Below are 23,049 nucleotides of genomic sequence, written 5' to 3'. Positions count from 1 at the left end.
GACAGAGCAAGACTCCATGTCAAAAAGAAAAAAAAAGTTATACAGTTTCATTTTTTTATCTAACAAATGCCCACTATTTGCCAACAAAACATTGTTCCAAACCCTTCAGGACACCAAGATGTTGTCTTCACCTGGGCAGCCTTTGTGGCATGGGTTAATTTTCATTCTTTTCAGCTTAGTGAATGTATGAAAAGAAACTGGAGAAGCAGTCATCACCTTGAAATGATCCACGTTTTACAACAAACATAGAATATGTAACTTAGCAAGACTCTGATTAGAACATTTTTTTAAAAAATTCTGTCCCAGAAGATTGTTAATACAAATAGGAACATATGCTCTATTTTAAATACTTTATTATAATTTAGAAAATAAGCATTCATGTCTTGTTTAAAGATAATTTAAATGCCACTGAGGAAAGCAGATGTTAAATTTCATATTTATAGAAAGATGATTTTCAAAATGCCATTAGAGTATATATTAAATTATATATAAAATATTTTTAAAATATTTTCCAGTGTTGAAAATTTTAATGTATCACTTTTATATTCCTTTCAAGTACTGCATAAAAGCTGATCCACATTGTTTAAATTTCCTATGTAATTTCGGGAAAATGGAAAGTGGAAAAGAAGCCAGTGTTCATATCCAGTTGGAAGGCCGACCATCCATTTTAGAAATGGTAAGTCTAGGCCGAGCGCGGTGGCTCAAGCCTGTAATCCCAGCACTTTGGGAGGCCGAGACGGGCGGATCACGAGGTCAGGAGATCGAGACCATCCTGGCTAACACGGTGAAACCCCGTCTCTACTAAAAATACAAGAAAATTAGCCGGGCGGGGTGGCGGGCGCCTGTAGTCCCAGCTACTCGGGAGGCTGAGGCAGGAGAATGGCGTGAACCCGGGAGGCGGAGCTTGCAGTGAGCCGAGATCATGCCACTGCACTCCAGCCTGGGGCACAGAGCAAGACTCTGTCTCAAAAAAAAAAAAAAGAAAAGAAAAAAAAAAAAGGTAAGTCTAAAACATATTGACAACTTGGTGGCTAAGTTTACATACAATCTATAAATTCAGTCATATAGGCAGGATAGTATGAAGGCATTCAACAAATAAAATTTTGGAGTAAAACTCTAAAACTATATTTCTGTCACTTCAACTAAGTGAAACGGCTTTAGAAATTAACAGGTAATAAAGGCTAAAATAGGCCAGGCATAGTGGCTCAATCCTGTAATTCCAGCACTTTGGGAGGCCAAGGCAGGAGGATCACTGGAGGCTACGAGTTCAAGACCAGTTGTATTCCTAGGTAGAGGTGTGGTGTTATTTCTGGGGTCTCTGTTCTGTTCCATTGGTCTGTATATCTGTTTTGGTTAGCCTTGTAGTATAGTTTGAAGTCAGGTAGCACGATGCCTCCAGCTTTCTTTTTGCTTAGAATTGTCTTGGCTATATGGGTTCTTTTATGGTTCCGTATGAAATTTAAAGTAGTTTTTTCTAATTCCGTAAAGAAAGTCAGTGGTAGCTTGATGGGAGTAGCCTTGAATCTATAAATTACTTTGGGCAGTATGGCCATTTTCATGATATTGATTCTTCCTATCCATGAGCATAGAATATTTTTTCCATTGGTTTGTGTCCTATTTCCTTCAGCAGTGGTTTGTAGTGCTCCTTGAAGAGGTCCTTCACATCCCTTGAAAGTTGGATTCCTAGGTATTTTATTCTCTTTGTAGCAAATGGGAATTCACTCATGATTTGGCTGTCTGCTTGTCTATTGTTGGCATATAGAAATGCTTGTGATTTTTGCACATTGATTTTTGTATCCTGAGACTTTGCCAAAGTTGCTTTTCAGCTTAAGTAGTTTTTGGGCTGAGACCATGGAGTTTTCTAGATATACAATCATATCACCTGCAAACAATTTGACTTCCTCTCTTTCTATTTGAATACCCTTTGTGCTTTTTTTTTTCCTTTTCTGAGATGGAGTCTCGCTCTGTCCCCCTGGCTGGAGTGCAGTGGCGCGATCTCGGCTCACTGCAAGCTCCGCCTCCCGGGTTCCTGCCATTCTCCTGCCTCAGCCTCCCAAGTAGCTGGGACTACAGGTGCCCGCCACCGTGCCCAGCTAATTTTTTGTATTTTTAGTAGAGACAGGGTTTCACCGTGGTCTCGAACTCCTGACCTTGTGATCAGCACGCCTCGGCCTCCCAAAGTGCTGGGATTACAGGCGTGAGCCACCGCACCCGGCCTTTTGTGCTCTCTCTTGCCTTATTGCCCTGGCCAGAACTTCCAATACTATGTTGAATAGGAATGGTGTGAAGGCATCCTTGTGTTGTGCCGGTTTTTGAAGGGAATGCTTCCAGTTTTTGCCTCTTCAGTATGTTATTGGCTATGGGTTTGTCGTAAGTAGTTCTTATGGAGATGTTCCATCAACACCTAGTTTATTGAGGGTTTTTAGCATGAAGGGATGATGAATTTTATTGAAGGCCTTTTATTTTTAAAATATAGCTAAGAAGAAAAACTAAGGCTTTCATAAAATCAAATAAAAACATCAACAAAAACATACTTAAATATATTTTGGACTTCTTCCTACAAAGGAACATGTATATTTATGAGGAGTAGTTTAAGATGAAACTAGTTTTATGTGGAGTTCTGTTTTTCAGCTTTCTCATCTGTTCAATATGGATAAATGAGATTATTTTTATAAGCACTTAGTTCATGGAACATAGGAAGCCAAAGGAAATGGCAGCTGTTTTGTTCAAGTGGAATTTTTGAAATTGTCAAACAGTGCTTAAGATACAATAGACAGGCAAAGAAGAAATATCCATTTTAGTTTCAACTGTGCAAAAAGCAAAGTCATTGGACCATCAGCAAGTCATTTAACCTTTTGCAGTTTGCCTTCTCTTTTCCTCTAGGTCTAGGTTTCCCATCAGCAGCCACAATTGGCATTTTGAACCAGATGTTTTTGGGGGCTGTCCTGTGCACTGTAGGATATTTAGTAGCATCCTCAGCCTCTACACACTCACTGCTGGTAGTACCACCTCCCACGTTCTGACACTTAACAATTTCTTCAGACATTCCTGACTGTCCCTTAGGATTTCATCACCTCCCTGCTGAGAACCACTGCTCTAGATCTGTATGAAGCTTGTCATTTTTGGCTCTAAAATGTTAAATAACATTTACACAGTAGTTTTAAAGGTCATATCCCTCTTTAAGAATCTGACTAAATATATTCTCATCTCCCTCAGCAAATGCCCACATCTCCTAAAGATTCTTAGAACTCGTAAAGCCCATCTACACGTCCCCAGGCTTCATGGATTCTGCATCATAAAATCCCTGCTTTAGATAATAAAGTTCTGAGTTCATCCACTGATTTTATATTTGAATTCTATAATTTAGAAAAAAATAAAAAGCCCAAATAAGATAGATGCAATATGCGGTGGCAGGGTGGAGAACATTGGTAAATGGTAACTTACCTCTTGCTGTAGTCTAATCAAAGGATTTCAGTAAGATTATACTATATACATTAATACCAAGACCACACTTTGGGAACCAAAGGAAGCACTGCAGTTAATTTTAAGTGGTGAAGTAAATTGGGGAAGGTAAATTGTGAAAACCTCTAGATAGAAGGTAAAGATCCTGACAAATTATTTCTATTAATATGTCTTCAGGAAACAAACCAGGCTATGGTGATCTTTCTTTTATTACACAGGATGAGACTTCAGCACTCAAATTTGAAATAAGAGCAACAAGTTTTCCAGAGCCAAATTCAAGAGTTATTGAACTAAACAAGGATGAGAATGTTGCACATGTAAGATTACCTTCTTAACTGCTGCATTAAAATTATAGGAAAACACATTTCAAGGGTGTCTATAATTACTTCCTTTTGAGTAATTGAGTTGGGAAAGTAGAGTGTGACCAGCTCATAGAGGGTCCTCAATACTTGGTTGAGAGTTGGCATTTTCCACAACTGGCAGGAGGGAACAACACAGCAGTTCTTTTAGAGAGGTGAATTGGGCAGCAGTGAGAATTGGATAGATTGGAGGAAAAGTCATGGATAGAGCCCATTACACTCACTGTTTCTGCTAAACCGTTACCAGTGTTTCCTGCAATTATATTAGAACCAGCAAGAAAACAGGGTGGGTACTTCTAAATACTATTGGGGATTATGGCAGGGCTTTAAAGGAAATATAAGCAACTTTTTAAACTGTTTCTTTTTTTCTTTTTTGCTTTTTGGGTTTTACTTTTCTTAATTCACATAGGTTCTCCTGGAAGGACTACATCATCAAAGACCCAAACGTTATTTCACCATAGTGATTATTTCAAGTAGCTTGCTACTTGGACTTATTGTACTTCTGTTGATCTCATATGTTATGTGGAAGGTAAGCATTTAACAATTACCAACATTAACCTACTAACAATTACCAACATTAAACTACTCAAAATGACATTTTCTCAAAGCCTATTTGACTTCCAAGTTATTTAGATTTAAATATTTCACTATTTTAATGTTAACTTTTTATATTGCTCAGTACTGATCTCACATTTCTCTTAACACCAAAGTCCTTCTAGAAAAATATGCCTTCTTAATTTGTTTTGAAAGATGTTCCTTTTAAAAAATCATTTGGAAAAGATTGCAAATTATACTGAATGTCAATTTTGAAGAGAATGTGGCATGTCTCACTGAGAATTTCTGCATTAAAAACAAAAATGTTTCTTTAACCCAGTATGTCCCCACTAATTTTTACTGATTACCTCTGTTAAACCTTTATGATTGATGTTACAAAGGATGCAGTTTAAGAAATATTGGTGTTAACTGCTTAGTTATTAGAAATGAGTATAGTAGATAAGAGTGTTTATAACTATACACTAGTGATTTTGTAATGCTATTTTCAGGCCGGCTTCTTTAAAAGACAATACAAATCTATCCTACAAGAAGAAAACAGAAGAGACAGTTGGAGTTACATCAACAGTAAAAGCAATGATGATTAAGGACTTCTTTCAAATTGAGAGAATGGAAAACAGACTCAGGTTGTAGTAAAGAAATTTAAGACACTGTTTACAAGAAAAAATGAATTTTGTTCGGACTTCTTTTACTCATGATCTCGTGACATATTATGTCTTCATGCAAAGGGAAAATCTCAGCAGTGATTACTCTTTGAGAAAGAAGAACTGCAAAGGTAATAATACAGCCGAAGATAATCTCTCAGCTTTTAAATGGGTAGAGAAACACTAAAGCATTCAATTTATTCAAGAAAAGTAAATCCTTGAAAATATCTTGAAATGAAAGTATAACTGAGTTAAATAAATCATACTGGAGAAGTCTTAGACTTGAAATACTAATTACCATATGTGCTTGCCTCGGTAAAACGAACCCTGCTGGGTAGGCAGAGGTTCATTTCAAATACATCTTTGAGACTTGTTCAAAATATGTTCTTTAAAAATATAATTTTTTAGAGAGCTAGTCCCAAATTTTCTAATGAGTGGAAGTGGACCATTATCACTTTAAAGCCCTTTATTTATAATACATTTCCTATGGGTTTTGTTTTTTTAGCAGACTATGAATATTATAGGCCTAATGGGCAAACTTCAGACTGAACATGTACACTGGTTTGAGCTTAATGAAATGACTTCTGGATAATTATTTTTATACAGCTATGGATTTCCCCATCTTTCTGTATATATACATGTGTTTAGGTATATATTTACACACCTTTATCAAGCATACCCAGGAGTAAATAGTTAAGAACCATCTTCAAATCTTTTGTTATAAAATATTCGAATTTATATTCTGAAACAAAAGATCGTGTGAGTGTTGCACTTTAGCTCATATACACTGATTTTAAAAATATGGAAACCATACCTCACTAATAACTTTAAAATCAAAGCTGTGCAAAGACTAGGGGGCCTATACTTCATATGTATCATGTACTATGTAAATATTGACTATCACACAAATATTTGCTTGGATGCAATTCTTTGTTAATCTTTACAAATGTAAGTGTTCCTTTGCATGGAAATGAAGAAACAAAATTCATAAATTTAGCTGAAAGATACTGATTCAGTTTGTATACAGTGAATATAAAATTTTCATGAAATGTTAAGTGACAGCTAAAATATTTTTATAGTTTGTTCATATTATATGAGGTTCTATTTTAAATGAAATAACTTTCTGGATTTTAATATCTTTAAATACCTTTTTATTTGCAAATACAATCATTTTTGTAATATTTATTTTATGCTTATGATAGATAATTGCAGAATATAATTTTACCCGATTCTGTCTTCATAAGAGAGCTATGGCTGAATTTTGAACATCCATTACAGGAAGTGATCAAATTAGAGGGCAATCTGGAAAAACAATTCTGGAAAAGATTTTTTTTTTTTTTTTAAGACGGAGTCTCGCGCTGTGTCACCCAGGCTGGAGTGCAGTGGCGCGATCTCGGCTCACTGCAAGCTCCGCCTCCCGGGTTCCCGCCATTCTCGTGCCTCAGCCTCCCAAGTAACTGGGACTACAGGCGCCTGCCACCTCGCCCGGCTAGTTTTTTGTATTTTTTAGTAGAGACGGGGTTTCACCGTGTTAGCCAGGATGGTCTCGATCTCCTGACCTCGTGATCCGCCCGTCTCGGCCTCCCAAAGTGCTGGGATTACAGGCTTGAGCCACCGCGCCCGGCCTACTTTTATGTATTTTTAAAAAACTTTGTATCGTTATAAAAAGTCTAGTCGTTCTTTCAGAAGACTATCTAGGATCATAGATGAAAAATGTAAGCCCCGATTTAGAAGTGTCTTCTCCAGGATGGTCGCTAAGGAAATTTAAATTTGGTTCTTTCCTACTCAGAAACAACTATATATTTCAGGTTATTTGAGCACAGTAAAAGCAGAGTACTATGATTGTCCAACACAGGCCTCTCAGATACAAGAGGAACACAATTACATATGGGGCTAGATTTTGCCCAGTTCAAAATAATATTTGTTATCAACTTTGTTACCTGTACGATGAATTTTAAAACCCTACCACTTTAAGAAGACAGGGATGGGTTATTCTTTTTTGGCAAACTATGTGATTTTGAAATTTAACTGCTCTGTATTAGGGAGCAGTAAAATCAAGGTAGACTTATGAGATCTGTATTATGTTTATACCAGAATATAGGAAATTTAACATAATCCTGAAAAATAAAAGAATCCAAATTATTTAGGTTAAATATTGATGTATTATGATGGTTGCAAAGTTTTCTGTGTGTCCAACAAACACATTGTAAAAACCAGAATTTGAATCGGTATTTCATCTTGACTTTTAAAGCCCTAGAGACTAATTGTTAGTAACATCAAAAATAGCAATTTATATTAGAATATCTGTTTAAAAAACAGGCATCCCCAACTGGCCACACAGCGGAAAGTTAAAGCAATGGAGCATTACTGAGTTTCTCCTCCTCTCAGATCAGCAGCAGCATTAGATTCTCACAGAAGTACGAACCCTATTGTGAACTGGTATGTGAGGGATTTAGGGTGCCATATTCCTTATGAGACTCTAATGCCTGATGATCTGAGTTGGAACGGTTTCATCCTGAAACCATTCCCCCATCTATGGAAAAATTGTCTTCCATGAAACTGGTCCCCAAAAGGGTGGGGACCACAGGTTTAAAGCATGGCCATATTTCTTTATATTAAAATTCTAGTTTGTACATTTCTTTTAGAAACAATTACTTGTTACTTTGGAATCATTTATTTCTTCCATGCTTCCTCCATAAAGACTGATAAGTCTTGGATGCAATCTGTAAAGAAAACACATGTATAATTCGTTATTTCATCAACATATTTTGTTATTTTTCACACATACACCTAATAAGTATGGTACACAATGCCAAATACAAATTCATAACATAGCATTCACAAGAGCTGTCATATAGAAAACACAGCTGTAATCTAGAAAACTGAGGTCTGAAAAATCATCAACAGTAATAACTGACTTCCTTGAGTGTCTAATGTTCTCCATTGCCTTTTTAAAATAGTCATGCCTCTAGAACACCCATGTCTAGTGGGCACCCCTGCATGCTGCTTCTAACCACTGAGTGTCACAATGCCTACCAAGGATGAGTTTGTAGGTTCCTAAACCTGTTTCTACCAGTTGCTATGTAAAATTGTTCCGAAGGGAAGTTGAATGCTTTGTAAAGGCCTAATAAAAGCAAATTGCTGAACAAAACGTGTTACAGTAATTATGAGTGAGAGGAAACTAAGATGGAAAGATTAAAATCTAACACTTGACTACTCAGATGGCTCCACTAAAAGGTTTAAGATCTTGATCCATTTTTAAAAATCCAAAATGGAAGTTGTAGACATTATCTGTAGTTTCTGCACAACAATAAATTAGAAAGGCAATGTAGACATGCATAACCACGCTCTACGAAACAGTTGGTGAATAACTGTAAGGTTACTTTTTATTTGTTGAAATTTGTGCATGTCTCTTCATGCTTCCCTGATTTACTGATTTTTTAAAAACTAACCGACTGCCTGCTTTGATAATTCAGAGAAGAGAGCTTTCATTGTACCATTAGATTTACGTTTACTGGTTGACATATAAAGCGGTGAAATAATTAAGACTTACCTAATATGGACCTCTGATGCAACTTCCATTAAATCACCATCTACATTCCAAGGGAAACAATTTTCTGAAGCAGTTTCATCCTCTTCCTCCTCTGGATCATATACACCAGTATTATTCCTTGGATGAACTTTTACTTCCTCAACAGTGTAAGTCTCAACAAATGGAAAATTGAACTAAAAATAAATACAAATAATCATTATACTTGGTTTATCTCTAGCTACTAACACAAAGTTCACTGTGCCCTCTCTCACAAGTAAATATCAACATGTATGCTGACATTTTAATAGCTTTGAGACTATGAGCAGGGATCTCCAATTTTTTTTTTGGAAGAAGGAATCTCTTATGACAAATAGTACATATCTGTGAGAAGTTGCATACAATAATGATACTGTAGATTTTTCAATTAAAGATAATATTTAATGCTGGCCTGTAGATACAGAAGACATATAATCCATTGAGTTTATCAACTTGTCAATTAGTTTAGCTGACATAAAGCAAACTAGTGCAAGTTTCACACTTGGAATGTAATTTGGAAGAACTCAGGTCTAAACCTCTGAAGATAAAATGGGATGTATGTCTTCTTTTAAAAGAGGAAGCCAATTAAATATGGATTTTAACAGGTGTTTGCTTGCCCCATTCCCACTTTAACAATGGACATGAGCTGCAAGATCACTGTTTACTTACCACTATAGAATGGTGCAAGGTAAACTTCTACTTGCGTTTTTTTCTTGTTTGCCTAAGGAAACTATACTGAAAAAGCACTATGTATTTTCTGAAATAATTAAGAAAATATAGCCAAGTAACTTTAGCAGGAATGCAAAACTACTCATTTCAGTTTTCAGATAAATGATGAGATATATTCCTAATTAAACACCATCTACATAGTTTTTCCTCTTTTCCACATATAAACCTCAATGCAACACATAGTTTTAAAAGTTGACAGAAAACTAATATTTTCCCCAACACCCATATTTTACATATGTAGATACCAAAGTCCAGCTGACTTTCTGGTTTATACTATAAACACAGTTAAACAGTACATGATATCATGGCATCAGCTGCTGTGACTGAGGTTCAGAACTAGAGGGCCCCAAGCAAAACTGTTTGACAGTAACTGCATTAGATCTCCCACCTTGGGTATAAAGCCTTGGCTACATGCCTCATCCTTGTAGAATTATCTACATAATCATTCATGTTCGTGTGTGTTAAATGAATTATCAACAACTGCCTATTATGGGCTAAATTACATTTCCCTCCCCCATCCCAACTATGTTCAAGTCCTAACCCATGGTGCCTGTGAATGTCACCTGTTTAGAAGTAGGGTCTTTGCAGGTAGAATCAACTTAAGATGAGGTCATTAGGGTGAGCCCTAATCCAATATGCTTGATGTCTTTATGAGAGAAGAATGCCAAGGATGGCAGAGTCAGAGACTGGAGTGATGCAGCTGTAAGCCAAGGAATGCCAAGAATTGACAGCCACCACCAGTAAGTCTATTATCTTAAATCAGCAGTTACCATGTGCACACCTCACAAAATGAAGATCTAGCCATCCTTCAAATGCTTTAACTGTGAAGCCACAGACATTGTTAAAGTGGGACTTTAGGGAGCCAAGAGCTTAGTATCCTGTGTGAGGGTATGTTTGGGGCATGGGGAGGAGAAGTGAGCAGTTACAATTGTGATACACAAAAGTGCCATGATGGTGCAAGCGTGGAGTTCAATGCTGGAAACAAGAGGAGGCAAACAGTCTATGGATGTTGGGAAAGCTTCCCATTTGAATTGAGCCTTAAAGAACACAGAATATTTAGCCTGGAGAAGAAAGTCTGGAGAGAGGAAGCATTTACAAAACTAGAGGCAAATGATGGTCAAGCAACTACACAGAATTCAGTGTGATTCCTAGGTGCTCAATCATGCCCATTGGACCTCACATTCCTGTATTGAAATTCTCGCCCTCTATACCTCAGAATGTAACTGTATTTGGAGATAAGATCTTTAAAGAGGTGATTAAGCTAAAATGATGTCTTCAGGCCCTCATCCAATACGATTGGTGTCCTTATAAGAGGAGGAAATTGGACATAGGAAAAGGCATTGGGGATGAACAGAGGAAAGACCACTCACTTGTGGGTTCAGTGAGACAGCAGCCATGTGCCAACCAGAGAGGGAAGACCCGGGACAAACCAAACCTGCTGACATCGTCTTGCAGCTCTAGCTTCTAGAACCATGAAAGAAATACGTTGGTTTGTTTAAGCCATCTTTTCTATGGTATTTGTTATGGCAACCTTAGTCAATGAATAAAATGCCAAAACACTGGGAATGTGGTGGAGGGTGTAAATAAGAGATAGGGTTGCAACACAGGCAGGGACCTGGATACAAAGGCCGCGTATTCCAGACTGAGGAAATTCCATATTATTCTGACAACAAGAGTAAGGCACTGAAGAATTAAGCAGGAGAGATATCAAATGTGTGTCTTAGAAAAAAGTTTCTCTAAAAGGACGTATGGAAGACAAGACCAGAGAACTTAAAGGTCAAAAGGAGGCTACTGTAAGCAAGAAAGGATTAAAGTTTGAATTAAGGTAAGGGAGAAATTTTAGAAACAATTTAAGAGGAGACCAACAGAACAAGTTAGGGAACTGGTAGTGAGGAATGAGGAGGAAGGAACAATCCAGGGTAACTTGGATGGGTAGAAAGTGGTGCCATTGACCCGCACAGAGCAACACAGAAGGAACAACTTTAGGGGAAAAGATAAGGTCAGCTGTAGACATGTTGGCCTCCAGATGCCGGTGAGTTTCAGAACCTCTGTGGCATACAAGAAGACAGAGGTTCTGCAGATAAGATGAGATGACAGAACCCTTGGGAGTGTATGATGTTCAGATAGTTCAAAAGTGAGGGGCAATGAGGCCATCCAGGAGAGGGCATCCTAAGACGACGAGAGCGCTGTAAACAAATCCTGGGGGAAGCACTCACATTTAAGGTTATAAACTCCCTACCAAAAATGGTCACAATGAAAGAGAAAAGTGTGGACAGTGAGAAGGGGGGCAAAGCAATAGGATGGAGCTGCAAGGACTTTGAAGGGTAATGTTCACCCTCTATCTAATTTTACATAGAGATGGGGAAGGAACAGGAGCCACTCTGCACATGGTGGTTTCAATCTGTTTTACAGTGTTATACAGTAACGCTCGCTTATTTAACCTGGTAAACATGGTTCAGAGAAGCAGATGTTACTCTCCTTAAACTGAATTGTCATATTTTCCTTCCTGAATACCAGCACTGCTACGAATTATGCAGTAGATATGATTTTTACATAGATCTGATTTTCATAATCTTACAAAATTTATATAAATTCACATTTTTAATGTCACCATGAAGGAAAGAGCCTAAATACACACACCTGTGTAGATAATTAACAGATCAAATTAACATTGCTTGAAAGCAGTCACCCTGGGAATCAACCTAATTATTCTTACTATATACACTATACAAAATATTTTAGAATTATTTGCAAAAAAAAAAATAGCATGGATTTTAATTTTTGAAAGTTGATAAATAAATCAGAGTTAAGGCCAGTGAATCACACACTGGCAACTGTTTCTTGTGTCAAAAGCAAGATATGCCTGGTAGAGTACATGAGAAAATATGATAAATCCTGCATAATATTATCTCTTTTAGAAGGCATCTTCCTATCGACACAGATTTGTATTATTTTCTGTATGTCTGTCTTTATGTGTAAGGCAACCACTGCTTTTAAAATCAGAAGAAAGGTATATTGATTTAAAAAAAAAAAAAAAAGTTTACAAAACTTGCCTAAGAGATTTGCCCCATGGGCAATTTCAAAAGAGATCTTCCATAAACGGTTTGTGCAACATACACCTCCCCAAAATAAGTACAGAACTTCTCAGGGTTACATTAATAGGTTAAGACGATTTAAGTTCTCAAATAGGGGTACATGAATGAGGTTAATAGTCACTTAACTTCTCATTTATGTAATAAAAAAGGATTTGGAAAAACTTCTACCAATGTATCGATACTTATCCTGAGGAACATGGAATTTTGAGTGCTTAAAATCATTTTCTTGTTTCTATTTTCTGACTTAAAAACAGCAATGAATATATAGTGCTTTGGGTTTTTTAAAAATTGATTTTAACGTTTAGAAATTTAGTAAAATGTGAAAATGCATACATTCCTTTGAAAAATCAGTAAGTCTCCATATTCCACCCAAACACATATATAAAGTTGTTACACAGGCTCACAACCTACATTATCTCTGCTGATCTACTTTGACATATAAGGAAGTGGGACTGTATCTAATTTTTTTATGATTTACATTCCTAAGCAGCCCACTTAGTTGTTCAATACATGAGGATCAAATAATGTTATAGACAGAAGATCAAACTTCATGAAGATGACCTAAGAAAGTTTGAAAATATAATGAGGCAAAAATAGAGAGACTTGCAATGGCTATGGTACATAAGCAAGGTTCAGCTGCCAGTCATTGGCTGGGTTTACTCTCCTCCTCCTCCTCCCATCTGTGCTCTCCCAACTATATCCAAGCACCATTTTATAACTTCAAGAATGTGTGGGCCGGGCGTGGTGGCTCACGCCTGTAATCCCAGCACTTTGGGAGGCCGAGGTGGGCAGATCACGAGGTCAGGACTTTCAAGACCAACCTGACCAACATGGTGAAACCCTGTTTCTACTAAAAATGTAAAAATTAGCTGGGCGTGGTGGCGTGAGCCTGTAATCCCAGCTACTCAGGAGGCTGAGGCAGGAGAATCACTCGAACCCAGGAGCTGGAGGTTGCAGTGAGCCAAGATCACGCCATGGCACTCCAGCCTGGGCAACACAGTGAGGCTCTATCTCAAAAAAAAACAAAAAGTGTGAAACTATAGGGTTTTACAACCATACCTATGTACTTGAAAGACTCACAATTTCAGAAATTCACATATTTCTAGGATCATTTTCCTAATAATCAGGTCAAAATATCTGCCAAAATAATATGGTTTGTAATACTGTTTCTTTTTAAAGCAAATGACTTAAGTGGAAATATATATCTTCACACATCCTCATTTTGAATGAATATTTATATAAAAGTCTCATATTTTTAAATACATATCTACAGATCTATTTCAATCAATGAGCATACGCAGATATGCAAACAAATGTCAGGAAGATCTAAAGATCATAACTTTAGAAAGTCTGCTGCCATAATATCAAGAAGGCTACACTCTCAAGTTTCACTTCTTTTCATTCTGAAGAACAGCCTGAGTATGTAATTTTATCTTTAATTTACTTCACATTGCAAGATAACACTACATTTCTTATTTTATCTTTGTGGTTATATATACATAACCACTAATTCATCATTCAAAAAAGGCCAATCTATATTAATACTGGTGGATGCTTTTCAAAATTTGGATGAAACAGATTGGAAAAAAAGTTTAATATATTCAGAAGAAAATAAAACCTTCTTATGAGGCAGGACTCGATGTCAACTCTTGTAGCATCTTCTTCTACATGATTAATAGCTTTACAAATAAGTAACAAAAAGAATTTACTATACCTGATTTTTTACACTGGCATATCTTTTCAGGTGTTTTATAAATTCTGGCCGAGAAGTGTTTCGGGCAATTATAAGAGCCATACTTCCATTATTTAATCTGAAATTAAATATTTCTATTAGACATTAAGAAGTTTACTGAGAGATTATACCAAAAATTATGACACACTGTTCCTTATAACAAGTATACTGTTTATTGAAAGTATTGGACAAGACAGATAAATCACCATGTTACATTTACCTAAAATTCATAAACCGTATCTTGCTATTATTTTTTAAATGATGCAGGCTTTCAAATGAGTTTTATTAAATCATTGGCTTCCTTCTCAATAAGCTCTTACATTAGAGCATTTTACAAACAAACCATCAAGCTTCCTACTCACATATCAAGACATAATTTAAAATACAATGTAATTAGAAACTCTAAATGTGAAACTATGTTGTTAAAAGATGTATTATAGAATAGTTAATATGCACAAGTGGTGTAACAAATAGCTCAACATTTTCTAAAATCTAAAGTGTGATTTAAATATTTATTTATGGACAGAAGGTCTAAGTGACATAGGAAATGAAATAAATCAAAGTGGCCTTTGGATGGATGAAATGGAGTGAACAAATGCTGCCACACATGTTCAGTTAAATGACTGAACATTTTAATCTTGCATAACTGTTCCATCCAATATATGAGACTGAAAATTCAGAGGTGTGATTTAGTGCCAAAACAGCCACTTGCAAATGCATCAAGCTATAGAAGGCAGTTTGCAGAAATACATACAAATGACTTCTAGCTTGATTTCAGTGCAAACATGAAGTTAATCTAACAACAAAATAAAAAAAGAGCTCTTAGTATCTTATGGAAGCTTAGGTCAGAGCTATAAGGGACCTTAGAGATTATCTCATCATTCACTCATTTCACATAGAAGAAAAAAAGACAACTCCAAGTTTAAGTAATTTGTTCAAAGGCACACGGAGAAAAAATGGTCATCAGCACCAATACCCCAGGTGCTCAGCACTCTTTCCATCATGCTGCTTCTTCCCAATTAAAAATAAACAGCACCAAAACATTCATGGTAGTGTTACTGTGCATCTTTTTTTTTAATTGCGTAATTTTGTAAACATTAAAAGCATTATCCTATGCCTGCTTTGCAATCTTTACTTGAAATAGAAACACAACATACTGGCTGACACTGCTTTAAATGTCTCACATCTATGAACATATTTACTCTTAGAATACTTAGAATATAAGAATATTAGTTCCTATTGGCAATTGGCACTGAGATACTTTAACATAAATTATTATTTATCATGGTGGGGGGAAAAGCAGAAAGTGAAATCTCCTGTTCAATCATCCTGAATCATCAGAAGCTACATTTCTGAAAAAAATCTCTGGTCAAGTGAGTCTTGATCGAAAGGCCTTTGCAAAGATGGCATGTTGTGAGTATAAACCACAGAAGAAATCTCTAATTAGTCATCCTTCTCTGAAAAATTCATCAATACTGATTAAGCCTGGAAAGTCAGCAGTGGAATCCTAGTCAAGCTGAACATTTACGGAGTGGCTTTGAAGGAGCTATGAATCAACTGCTCCCAGAAGAGGTATACCCTCCCAAGAAGGTCCTTGAACAAGCAGGGTTAGATAAACATTGTCTCAAGTCCTGCCAAACATAGCTCCTTGGTCAGCTAGCCACGTCTTCAAGTTTAGTCAGGGAAACTACATTACAAAAGCACACAGCTATCTAGGATTTCTGAGGGTGTGGGGGAAAACCACCAGGCTCAATTTCTAAATCACACAAGGTTCAAAATACTCCTTTCAAGTTTTAGCACTAGATGTAATTAATGAGGACCTTGCCATCTGGGTTTTCAATATCCAAGTTTGCAGTTTTTCTGTTTTCTTCTCTAACTTTGAATATTTCCCTGTTTATTGGCTATATTTCACAGCACACGTGATCCTTTCTCCTACGCTCTACAGGATTGGATTTAGGAAAGAAATATTTTCAGCCCCATAATGGACAGCTGCTTAAGAAGAATGTGCAAGAGAAGGAATGTCTATATCCTATGGATAAAAAGATATATATAAGACGTCTCACATTTCATTCCATTGAAAATGTGGGCAGGAGATTGATATGCACTACTATTCACATTAAAAAGAACTGAAATGTTTCTTTTGACTAAAGGTATCTGATATGGTTTGGCTCTGTGTTCCCACCCAAATCTCATCTTGTAGCTCCCATAATTCCCATGTGTTGTGGGAGGGACGTGGTGGGAGATAATTGAATCAAGGGGTGGGTCTTTCCTGTGCTGTTCTCATGGTAATGAATAAGTCTCATGAGATCTGATGGTTTTAAAAATAGGAATTTCCCTGCACAAGCTCTCTTGTCTGCTGCCATGTGAGATGTGCCTTTCATCTTCCACCATGATTGTGGGGCCTCCCCAGCAACGTGGAACTGTAAGCCCATCAAACCTCTTTCTTTTGTAAATTACCTAGTCTCGGGTATGTCTTTATCAGCAGCATGAAAACTGACTAATACAGTATCAAATATACATATATGTGATTTTTCATGCTAAGGATGTTTATGTTTGCATTAAAGTTGGAAAGCAAAGACATTCACAAGAAATATCAGCATTTAATATAATGTTCTCCACCACTAAATGAATAAATCAAGCAAAGTAGGCATAAAATTATATCAATGAAACTTAGGAAATATTTTAGCCTCAGTGACCTTAAATAGTCAATGATTATCTGATAATTATTCTAGTTCAACAATTGTTCCCAACCTACTGTGATGACAAATCCCTTAGACTCTCTAATATACAAAGATAAACTACCAGTTAAGTTTCTAGCTAACCAACAGTTAATTGGATATCCTGGAAAAAAATGGTCTATAAGAAATGTATCAACAATTCAATAAAAATGCTTACTAACCTGGTATTAGGTGCCAAGCCTCTAGGTGCCACTGAACACAGGCAAGGAATTGCCATAATGCTGACATTCAAGAACTGACCCTGGATCATTTGCCATTGATCATTACAGTCTAAAGGTAATGAGAGTGATTGGTTATTTTCCCTCACCAGAGCAAAATATCAACAGAACCTGGCACAGTTCTCAAGGAGATACTTTTGTACTCACCAGATTTGGGAGATCCCTGTGCCCTCCTAAAGGAAAGAAAAAACAAAGCTATAAAACAGGTAATGCGCGCGCGCGCACACACACACACACGCACACACAAATCGATTAAATATGAGAAAATTAGTGAACTCATCATTACATATGTTACTTTCTTTGATTAGATAGTAAGTAAAAACGTGTACAATTTTATTGCTGCCAACATAATGTGTTGATTCATTTAAAGATAAACTAGTATTATAAGGAACAATAATTTACTATTTCTTTAAAGACTATAACCCTTCTTTAGTATGGCTTTAATATTTATATTACACACTAGACCAAAATTATCATGAGGGACAAAACTGTGTGTTTTGTTCATTTTTTGATGCATTGTTGTATTCAAAGTGCCTGGCATATAATAGGCACTCAATAAATAGCAAAAGAAAAGGGAAAAGGAAAGAAAGGGAAAAAGGAAAAGAAGGAAATGAAAAAGGAAAAAAATAAATGAAAGAAAAGGGAAAGGAAGGGAAAAAGAGAAGGGAAGGAGGGAGGGAGGGAGGGACAGAGCAGGAAGGAAGGGAGGAAAGAAAGAAGGAAGAAGAGAAAAAGGCTGAGCAAGTGGTTGTTTGCTTACTAAGACCTGTAAGAGTCTGTGATTCTATATTCTTTACTACCGTGTTAGAAAAATAACCAAAGATCGTAAGTCTGATCAATTGTTTGTCAGAATGTTTTATGCTTTAAAGAAAGATACAGGTTATCTGTATTACATTGAGTTTTTACCTACCTTTCTTGCACATCATCAGAGCTGTTAAATGGTAAAAATGATATTTCACAGTCTTCTGCCCTAAAATATAATGAAATTTGTTATTAACAGTCATTGAACCTGGGATACAAAATTATTGGTTTAAGAAAAAGACTTACTTAAGTTTTGCCAGTGCCTTAACAACAGCAAAATCTCTCCGTTGGTTAGGGGACATCCATCGATATTTTTCTGCCAGAGCCAAAGTTCTTCCACCAAAGCCAAACATGGCTGAGAACCCAAAGCGAAGAAGCTTGCCAGCGGTGCTGAAGGTGCAGACATCGACCAGCTCTACGTGCCCTTGAATATTATATTAAATATTAGTCAGTGAGTATAGGACTTGTATCAAAACAGCAAATATAAGAGAGCATATTTATTGGCTTATAGGAGACTATCTCAAGGTACAGTAGACCATGAACATCCTTACTTTCTCTTCAGTTCCCTTTATCTGTAACTACAACAATTACCCTTTTTAACTTGTTCAGGTGCTAGTGAAGAAACACAGAGTACTAAATTTTTCAGCTTATTGCTATTTCTATGAAACATGGTCAAAGAAAAGTAGATGGGCAAGGTAAACTTAGATTTAGCAGTAGTTTGGTATTACATACACCTGAGCTTATATGCTTTCTACTAATTGGGATAATAAAATATCTATAGACATACACTGGCTGAAATTTTTTTTCTGGTATGTTTTTTCATTAATAACATAATCCTAGTCCTAGAGCCTTGGTACAGTCCTACAACAGTGTTGGATATACTTAAGGAGTATGCATTAATTTTCTTCATCTGGTTATAAAATTATTTTGAGCACACTACATTCTTTTTCTATAGAGATTATAGTAAAACTTAGTTTACTGCTCTTTACAAAGCAAGTATTTTGAAAAGACAGGCAGTCCACATAGTGAAGCACTACTTTTTTATCTTTTAGTCAAACATTTCTCTACTTTAAGAGACAAAGAACCTGCTTTTCTTTAAAGTCTGATGGAAATAAGATAGCCTTCCTTATATAAATCAAAATTTCCTTATAAAATGTGAACTGCTTTGGAAGAATTCTTACCCATTATAATGTGCAACGTTGCAGTTATCACATGAGGAACTCCATGAAGAGAATGTGCCAGTACATTGGTAGATCCTGCCAAAGCAATTTTAAAACATGCACTATCAGAGTAGAATGTGTTCAATTAACATTTGCTCTTACTTTATATAGATGTCATTCTGCAATGTTCAGATGAAAAATAAATGAGAATTTATAAAATCAGAAAAGTTAATGTGAATATTAGAAGTTCTTATTCACACTATAGATGCACATCAAATGTCTACACAATTATTTGAATATTTAAATTACTTAGGAATTTAAAAATAGTTTATAGTAACCGCTTACAGCTTCTTTGATCACGAATGTCTATTTTCTACCTCCCAAATGCTAGCTATATCAAAGCCCACTCCATCCAACCTTAATGAATGGGTTTTTAGCTTCAATGCCAAAATGAGGATCAACAGCAAAAGGATGCCTCTGGGGAGCAGAGACAAATGCATACATAAATAAAAGAGAAAATAATCCAAATAATAACTCAGAAAAATAAAATAACTACAAGCTACAAAAAATATGCTCTAAATACATTTAATGAGTCTTAGAGGTAAGCTCTTAGCCAAATGAGAATCCCCTGTTATCTCACAAATGTCTCCTACATTGAAGAAAATGTTTAATTCCATTGTATTTTCCATGTATGAAGATTTGTATTTGAAACATTATGATTTCTGATTTTTGTGATTATTAGAATTTAAGACACACCTGGATTTTCCCCACCAGTCCACAGAGGCAAAGAGCTCCCCAAGTCAGGCCCCTTTAATGTTTATGTGTGACTGAAATCTGAGATACAGGGGACAATACCAGCTAGCCCCTCCCATTCCCAGGAGGCTAAAGAGAATTTAAAATTATTAAGAACAGAATGAATGAAGCTACAATTTTTCTTGAATTAAAAAATATAACAAGCCCAGTAAAAGCCAAGAGCTGTGAAAGCATGGATGTGGTGTGTTCCGGTTATCAAGGCAAAGACCAGTCCTCTGGATTTTGCTAATCAGAAGCATTTCTATGTGATCATACATAATTGCTTCCATTTGTGTTACTTCGAACTGATATGTACTTGGGTTACTAAATTGGAGAAGCTGAGGCAGCTTAGCCATTATCAACCAAGAGGTCATTAAAATCATAATTTTTTAGGTAACTAAGAATAAACATATTTAATTATTAATAATAAATAAGCACAATTACTTTTAGTAATACCAATGCAAAGAAAAGTTTATTGTAATGAACTGGCAAGCTGGTTCCAACTGATTCACCAAAAGGCAAGTTATGCTGTGACCCTTGTTACTCAAAATATGGCCTACTGTCAAGCAGGAATGACAATACTTGAGTGCTTATTAAAATGACTTGCATGAGTTGAGAAACAATGTCTTGTACCTCAAGAAGACAATAATGCCCATTCTCACCACTCTCATAAAAATAGTACTAGAAGTTCTAGCCAGAGCAATTAGGCAAGAGAAAGAAATAAAAGGCTTCCAAATCATAAAGACGGAAGCTAAATTGCCTTTGTTTGTAGGCACGATCTCATTTATTTAGGAAACCCTAAAGGCTCCATGAATGGTCAGAGCTAATAAACAAACTCAGTTACGTTGCAGGACACAAAATCAACATACAAAAATCAGTAGCATTTCTGTACACTTACAACTATCTGAAAAAGAAATCAAGAAAACTATCTCTGCACAGCAAAAGAAACTATCATCAGAGTAAACAGGCAACCTACAGAATGGGAGAAAAATTGTGCAATGTACCCATCTGACAAAGGTCTAACATCCAGAATCTATAAGGAACTTAAACATATTTACAAGAAAAAAACAATTCCATCAAAAAGTGGGCAAAGGGGATGAACACTTTTCAAAAGAAGACATTTACGTGGCCAATAAACATATATATATATATTTTTAAAAAAGCTAAATATCACTGACCATCAGAGAAATGCAAATCAAAACCACAATGACCATCTCACACCAGTCAGAATGGTGATTATTAAAAAGTCAGGAAACAATAGATGCTGGCAAGGCTGTGGAGAAATAGGAAGACTTTTACACTGTTGGTGTAATGAGATATCTGGGGGGTGGAACCCAAGTCTAAACATAAAAGTTTTATACATCTTATACACATAGCTTGAAGATAATTTTACATAATATTTAAAATATTTTTCTATATGAAACAAAGGTTTGACTGTACTTTGACTGCTACCCATCACATGAGGTGTGGAATTTTCCAGTTGTGGCATCATACTGGCACTCAAAAATTTCTAATGTTGTAGCATTTTGGATTTTAGGCCTTCAGATTAGGGACAATCAGCTTGTTTATATACACAATGGAATACTATTTGGCATTAAAGAGGTCCTGTCATTTACAACACACAGATGAACCTGAGGGCATTATGAAATGAGACAAACACAGAAAGACAAATACCACATGATCTTACTTTTATGTAGAATCTGAAAAACTTAAACTCATAAAAGCAAACAGTGAAATGGTGGTTACTGGGGCTAATGGGTGGGAAGGATTGGGGAGATACTGGTCAAGGATATAAACTTTCAGTTAAAAGGAATAAATTCAAGAGATCTGTTATACAACTTGGTGACTATAGTTGATACGGTTAGGCTTTGTGTCCCTACCCAAATCTCATCTTGAATTATAATCCCCACATGTCAAGGGAGAGACCAGGTAGGAGTAACTGAATCATGGGGGCGGTTTCCCCCATGCTGTTCTTGTAATAGTGAGTTCTCATGAGATCTGATGGTTTTATAAGGGACTCTTCCCCACTTCACTCAGCATTTCTCCTTTCTGCCACCTTGTGAAGAATGTGCCTTGATTCTTCCTTTGCCTTCCGCCATGGTTGTAAGTTTCCTGCGGCCTCCCCAGTCATGCTGAACTGTGAGTCAATTAAACCTCTTTCGTTTACAAATTACCCAGTCTTGGGTATCTCCTTATAGCAGCATGAGAACAGGCTAAAACAATAGTTAAGTAACAATGTATTATATACTTGGAAATTTCTAAGAGAGAGTTTAAGTGTTCTCAATGTAAAATCAGTATGTGATCATTATATCAATTTTATGCATGTTTATCTTTATTTAGCCATTTCACAATGTATACGTGTTTCAAAACATCACATTGTACATAATAAATATATATAATTTTTGTCCATTTAAAAATAAGGATAATGGGTATTAAAACAGTAATAGAAGTATGAATGAAAGTAAACAAATATTTTTAAAATGTTGCCTCTCAGGCCCCATTCCAGACACACTGAATCAGAGTCTGCAATTTATTAGATCCCCAGGTGGTTTGTATGCACAGTGACTTGGTGAGAAACTTCTCTGGAATGCATGGTCCAAGCAGCATCATTACCTGGGAGCTTGTTAAAAACGTACATTCCTGGGTTCTACCTCCAACTCATGGAATCAGAATGTGTTTGGAGGAGAGAGGACCCAGATATCTGTTTTAGCAAGTTCACAAGGTGAGTCTATGGACCCTAAGTTTTGAAAACAAGTAGTATAGAAACCTGTTACTCAGTGGATCTTTATCCAGGCCTTTCCAATGATCTTGTGGCCCTCTACAGCCTGCCCTTTGACCATCTAATTGCTAATAAATCTGGAATGGATTGAGAGAAAAGGAGGAAACAAGTCAATCCATTGTGCTTCCCAATCAGATTTGTGGTAAAGGTTTTGGAGGAGTCCACATAATTAGAGTGAGATATTTAGGATTATCGATGGATCATAGTACTCCATGAAACACATTTCCTCCATTACCATGGTTAATTAGGAGTAGACCATAAAAGCATTCCTCTAGAAAGGCTATTAAAAAACATAATGTAATGTCACGTGCAATAGAGAATGACACATATCATGACTTAAGAAAATATAGACCATTTATTCTCTGTGAGTTTGAAGTATGCTGAGTATGCCCAAGTACAAATTTTCTTTAGAATGCTAGA

The 23,049-nt window shown here is 36.2% G+C and overlaps 3 protein-coding genes across 4 annotated transcripts in view; 2 read left to right on the top strand and 1 right to left on the bottom strand.

The window, feature by feature from the left end:
- ITGA4 (integrin subunit alpha 4) overlaps positions 1-7,230 on the top strand; it is an 80,294-nt gene extending 73,064 nt beyond the window's left edge. The window contains exons 25-28 of the mRNA XM_050750529.1: positions 557-676; positions 3,681-3,779; positions 4,231-4,350; positions 4,865-7,230. Coding sequence (XP_050606486.1) covers positions 557-676; positions 3,681-3,779; positions 4,231-4,350; positions 4,865-4,960 — 435 coding nt within the window. The 3' untranslated portion in view covers positions 4,961-7,230. The remainder of the gene's footprint in view (positions 1-556; positions 677-3,680; positions 3,780-4,230; positions 4,351-4,864) is intronic.
- The window catches only part of ITPRID2 (ITPR interacting domain containing 2), a 424,384-nt gene that overhangs the window by 12,966 nt on the left and 388,369 nt on the right, over positions 1-23,049 (top strand). The window lies entirely within an intron of this gene.
- The window catches only part of CERKL (ceramide kinase like), a 130,139-nt gene that overhangs the window by 1,453 nt on the left and 105,637 nt on the right, over positions 1-23,049 (bottom strand). The window contains exons 6-13 of one of the 2 annotated variants that reach the window (XM_050750563.1): positions 19,080-19,154; positions 18,145-18,322; positions 18,008-18,067; positions 17,245-17,270; positions 17,041-17,149; positions 14,124-14,220; positions 8,571-8,743; positions 7,673-7,740 (exon numbers count right to left, since the gene is read on the bottom strand). In XM_050750563.1, coding sequence (XP_050606520.1) covers positions 7,673-7,740; positions 8,571-8,743; positions 14,124-14,220; positions 17,041-17,149; positions 17,245-17,270; positions 18,008-18,067; positions 18,145-18,322; positions 19,080-19,154 — 786 coding nt within the window. Of the gene's footprint in view, positions 1-7,605; positions 7,741-8,570; positions 8,744-14,123; positions 14,221-17,040; positions 17,150-17,244; positions 17,271-18,007; positions 18,068-18,144; positions 18,323-19,079; positions 19,155-23,049 lie in introns of those variants that run through there. The other variant, XM_050750564.1, reaches the window with a different exon arrangement.

The sequence above is a fragment of the Macaca thibetana genome, chromosome 12 (assembly GCF_024542745.1).
Source record: "Macaca thibetana thibetana isolate TM-01 chromosome 12, ASM2454274v1, whole genome shotgun sequence".
NCBI classification, from domain to species: Eukaryota; Metazoa; Chordata; class Mammalia; order Primates; family Cercopithecidae; genus Macaca; species Macaca thibetana.
Note: the sequence above shows the minus strand (reverse complement) of the source record. Positions and strands in the feature narration are given on the sequence as shown.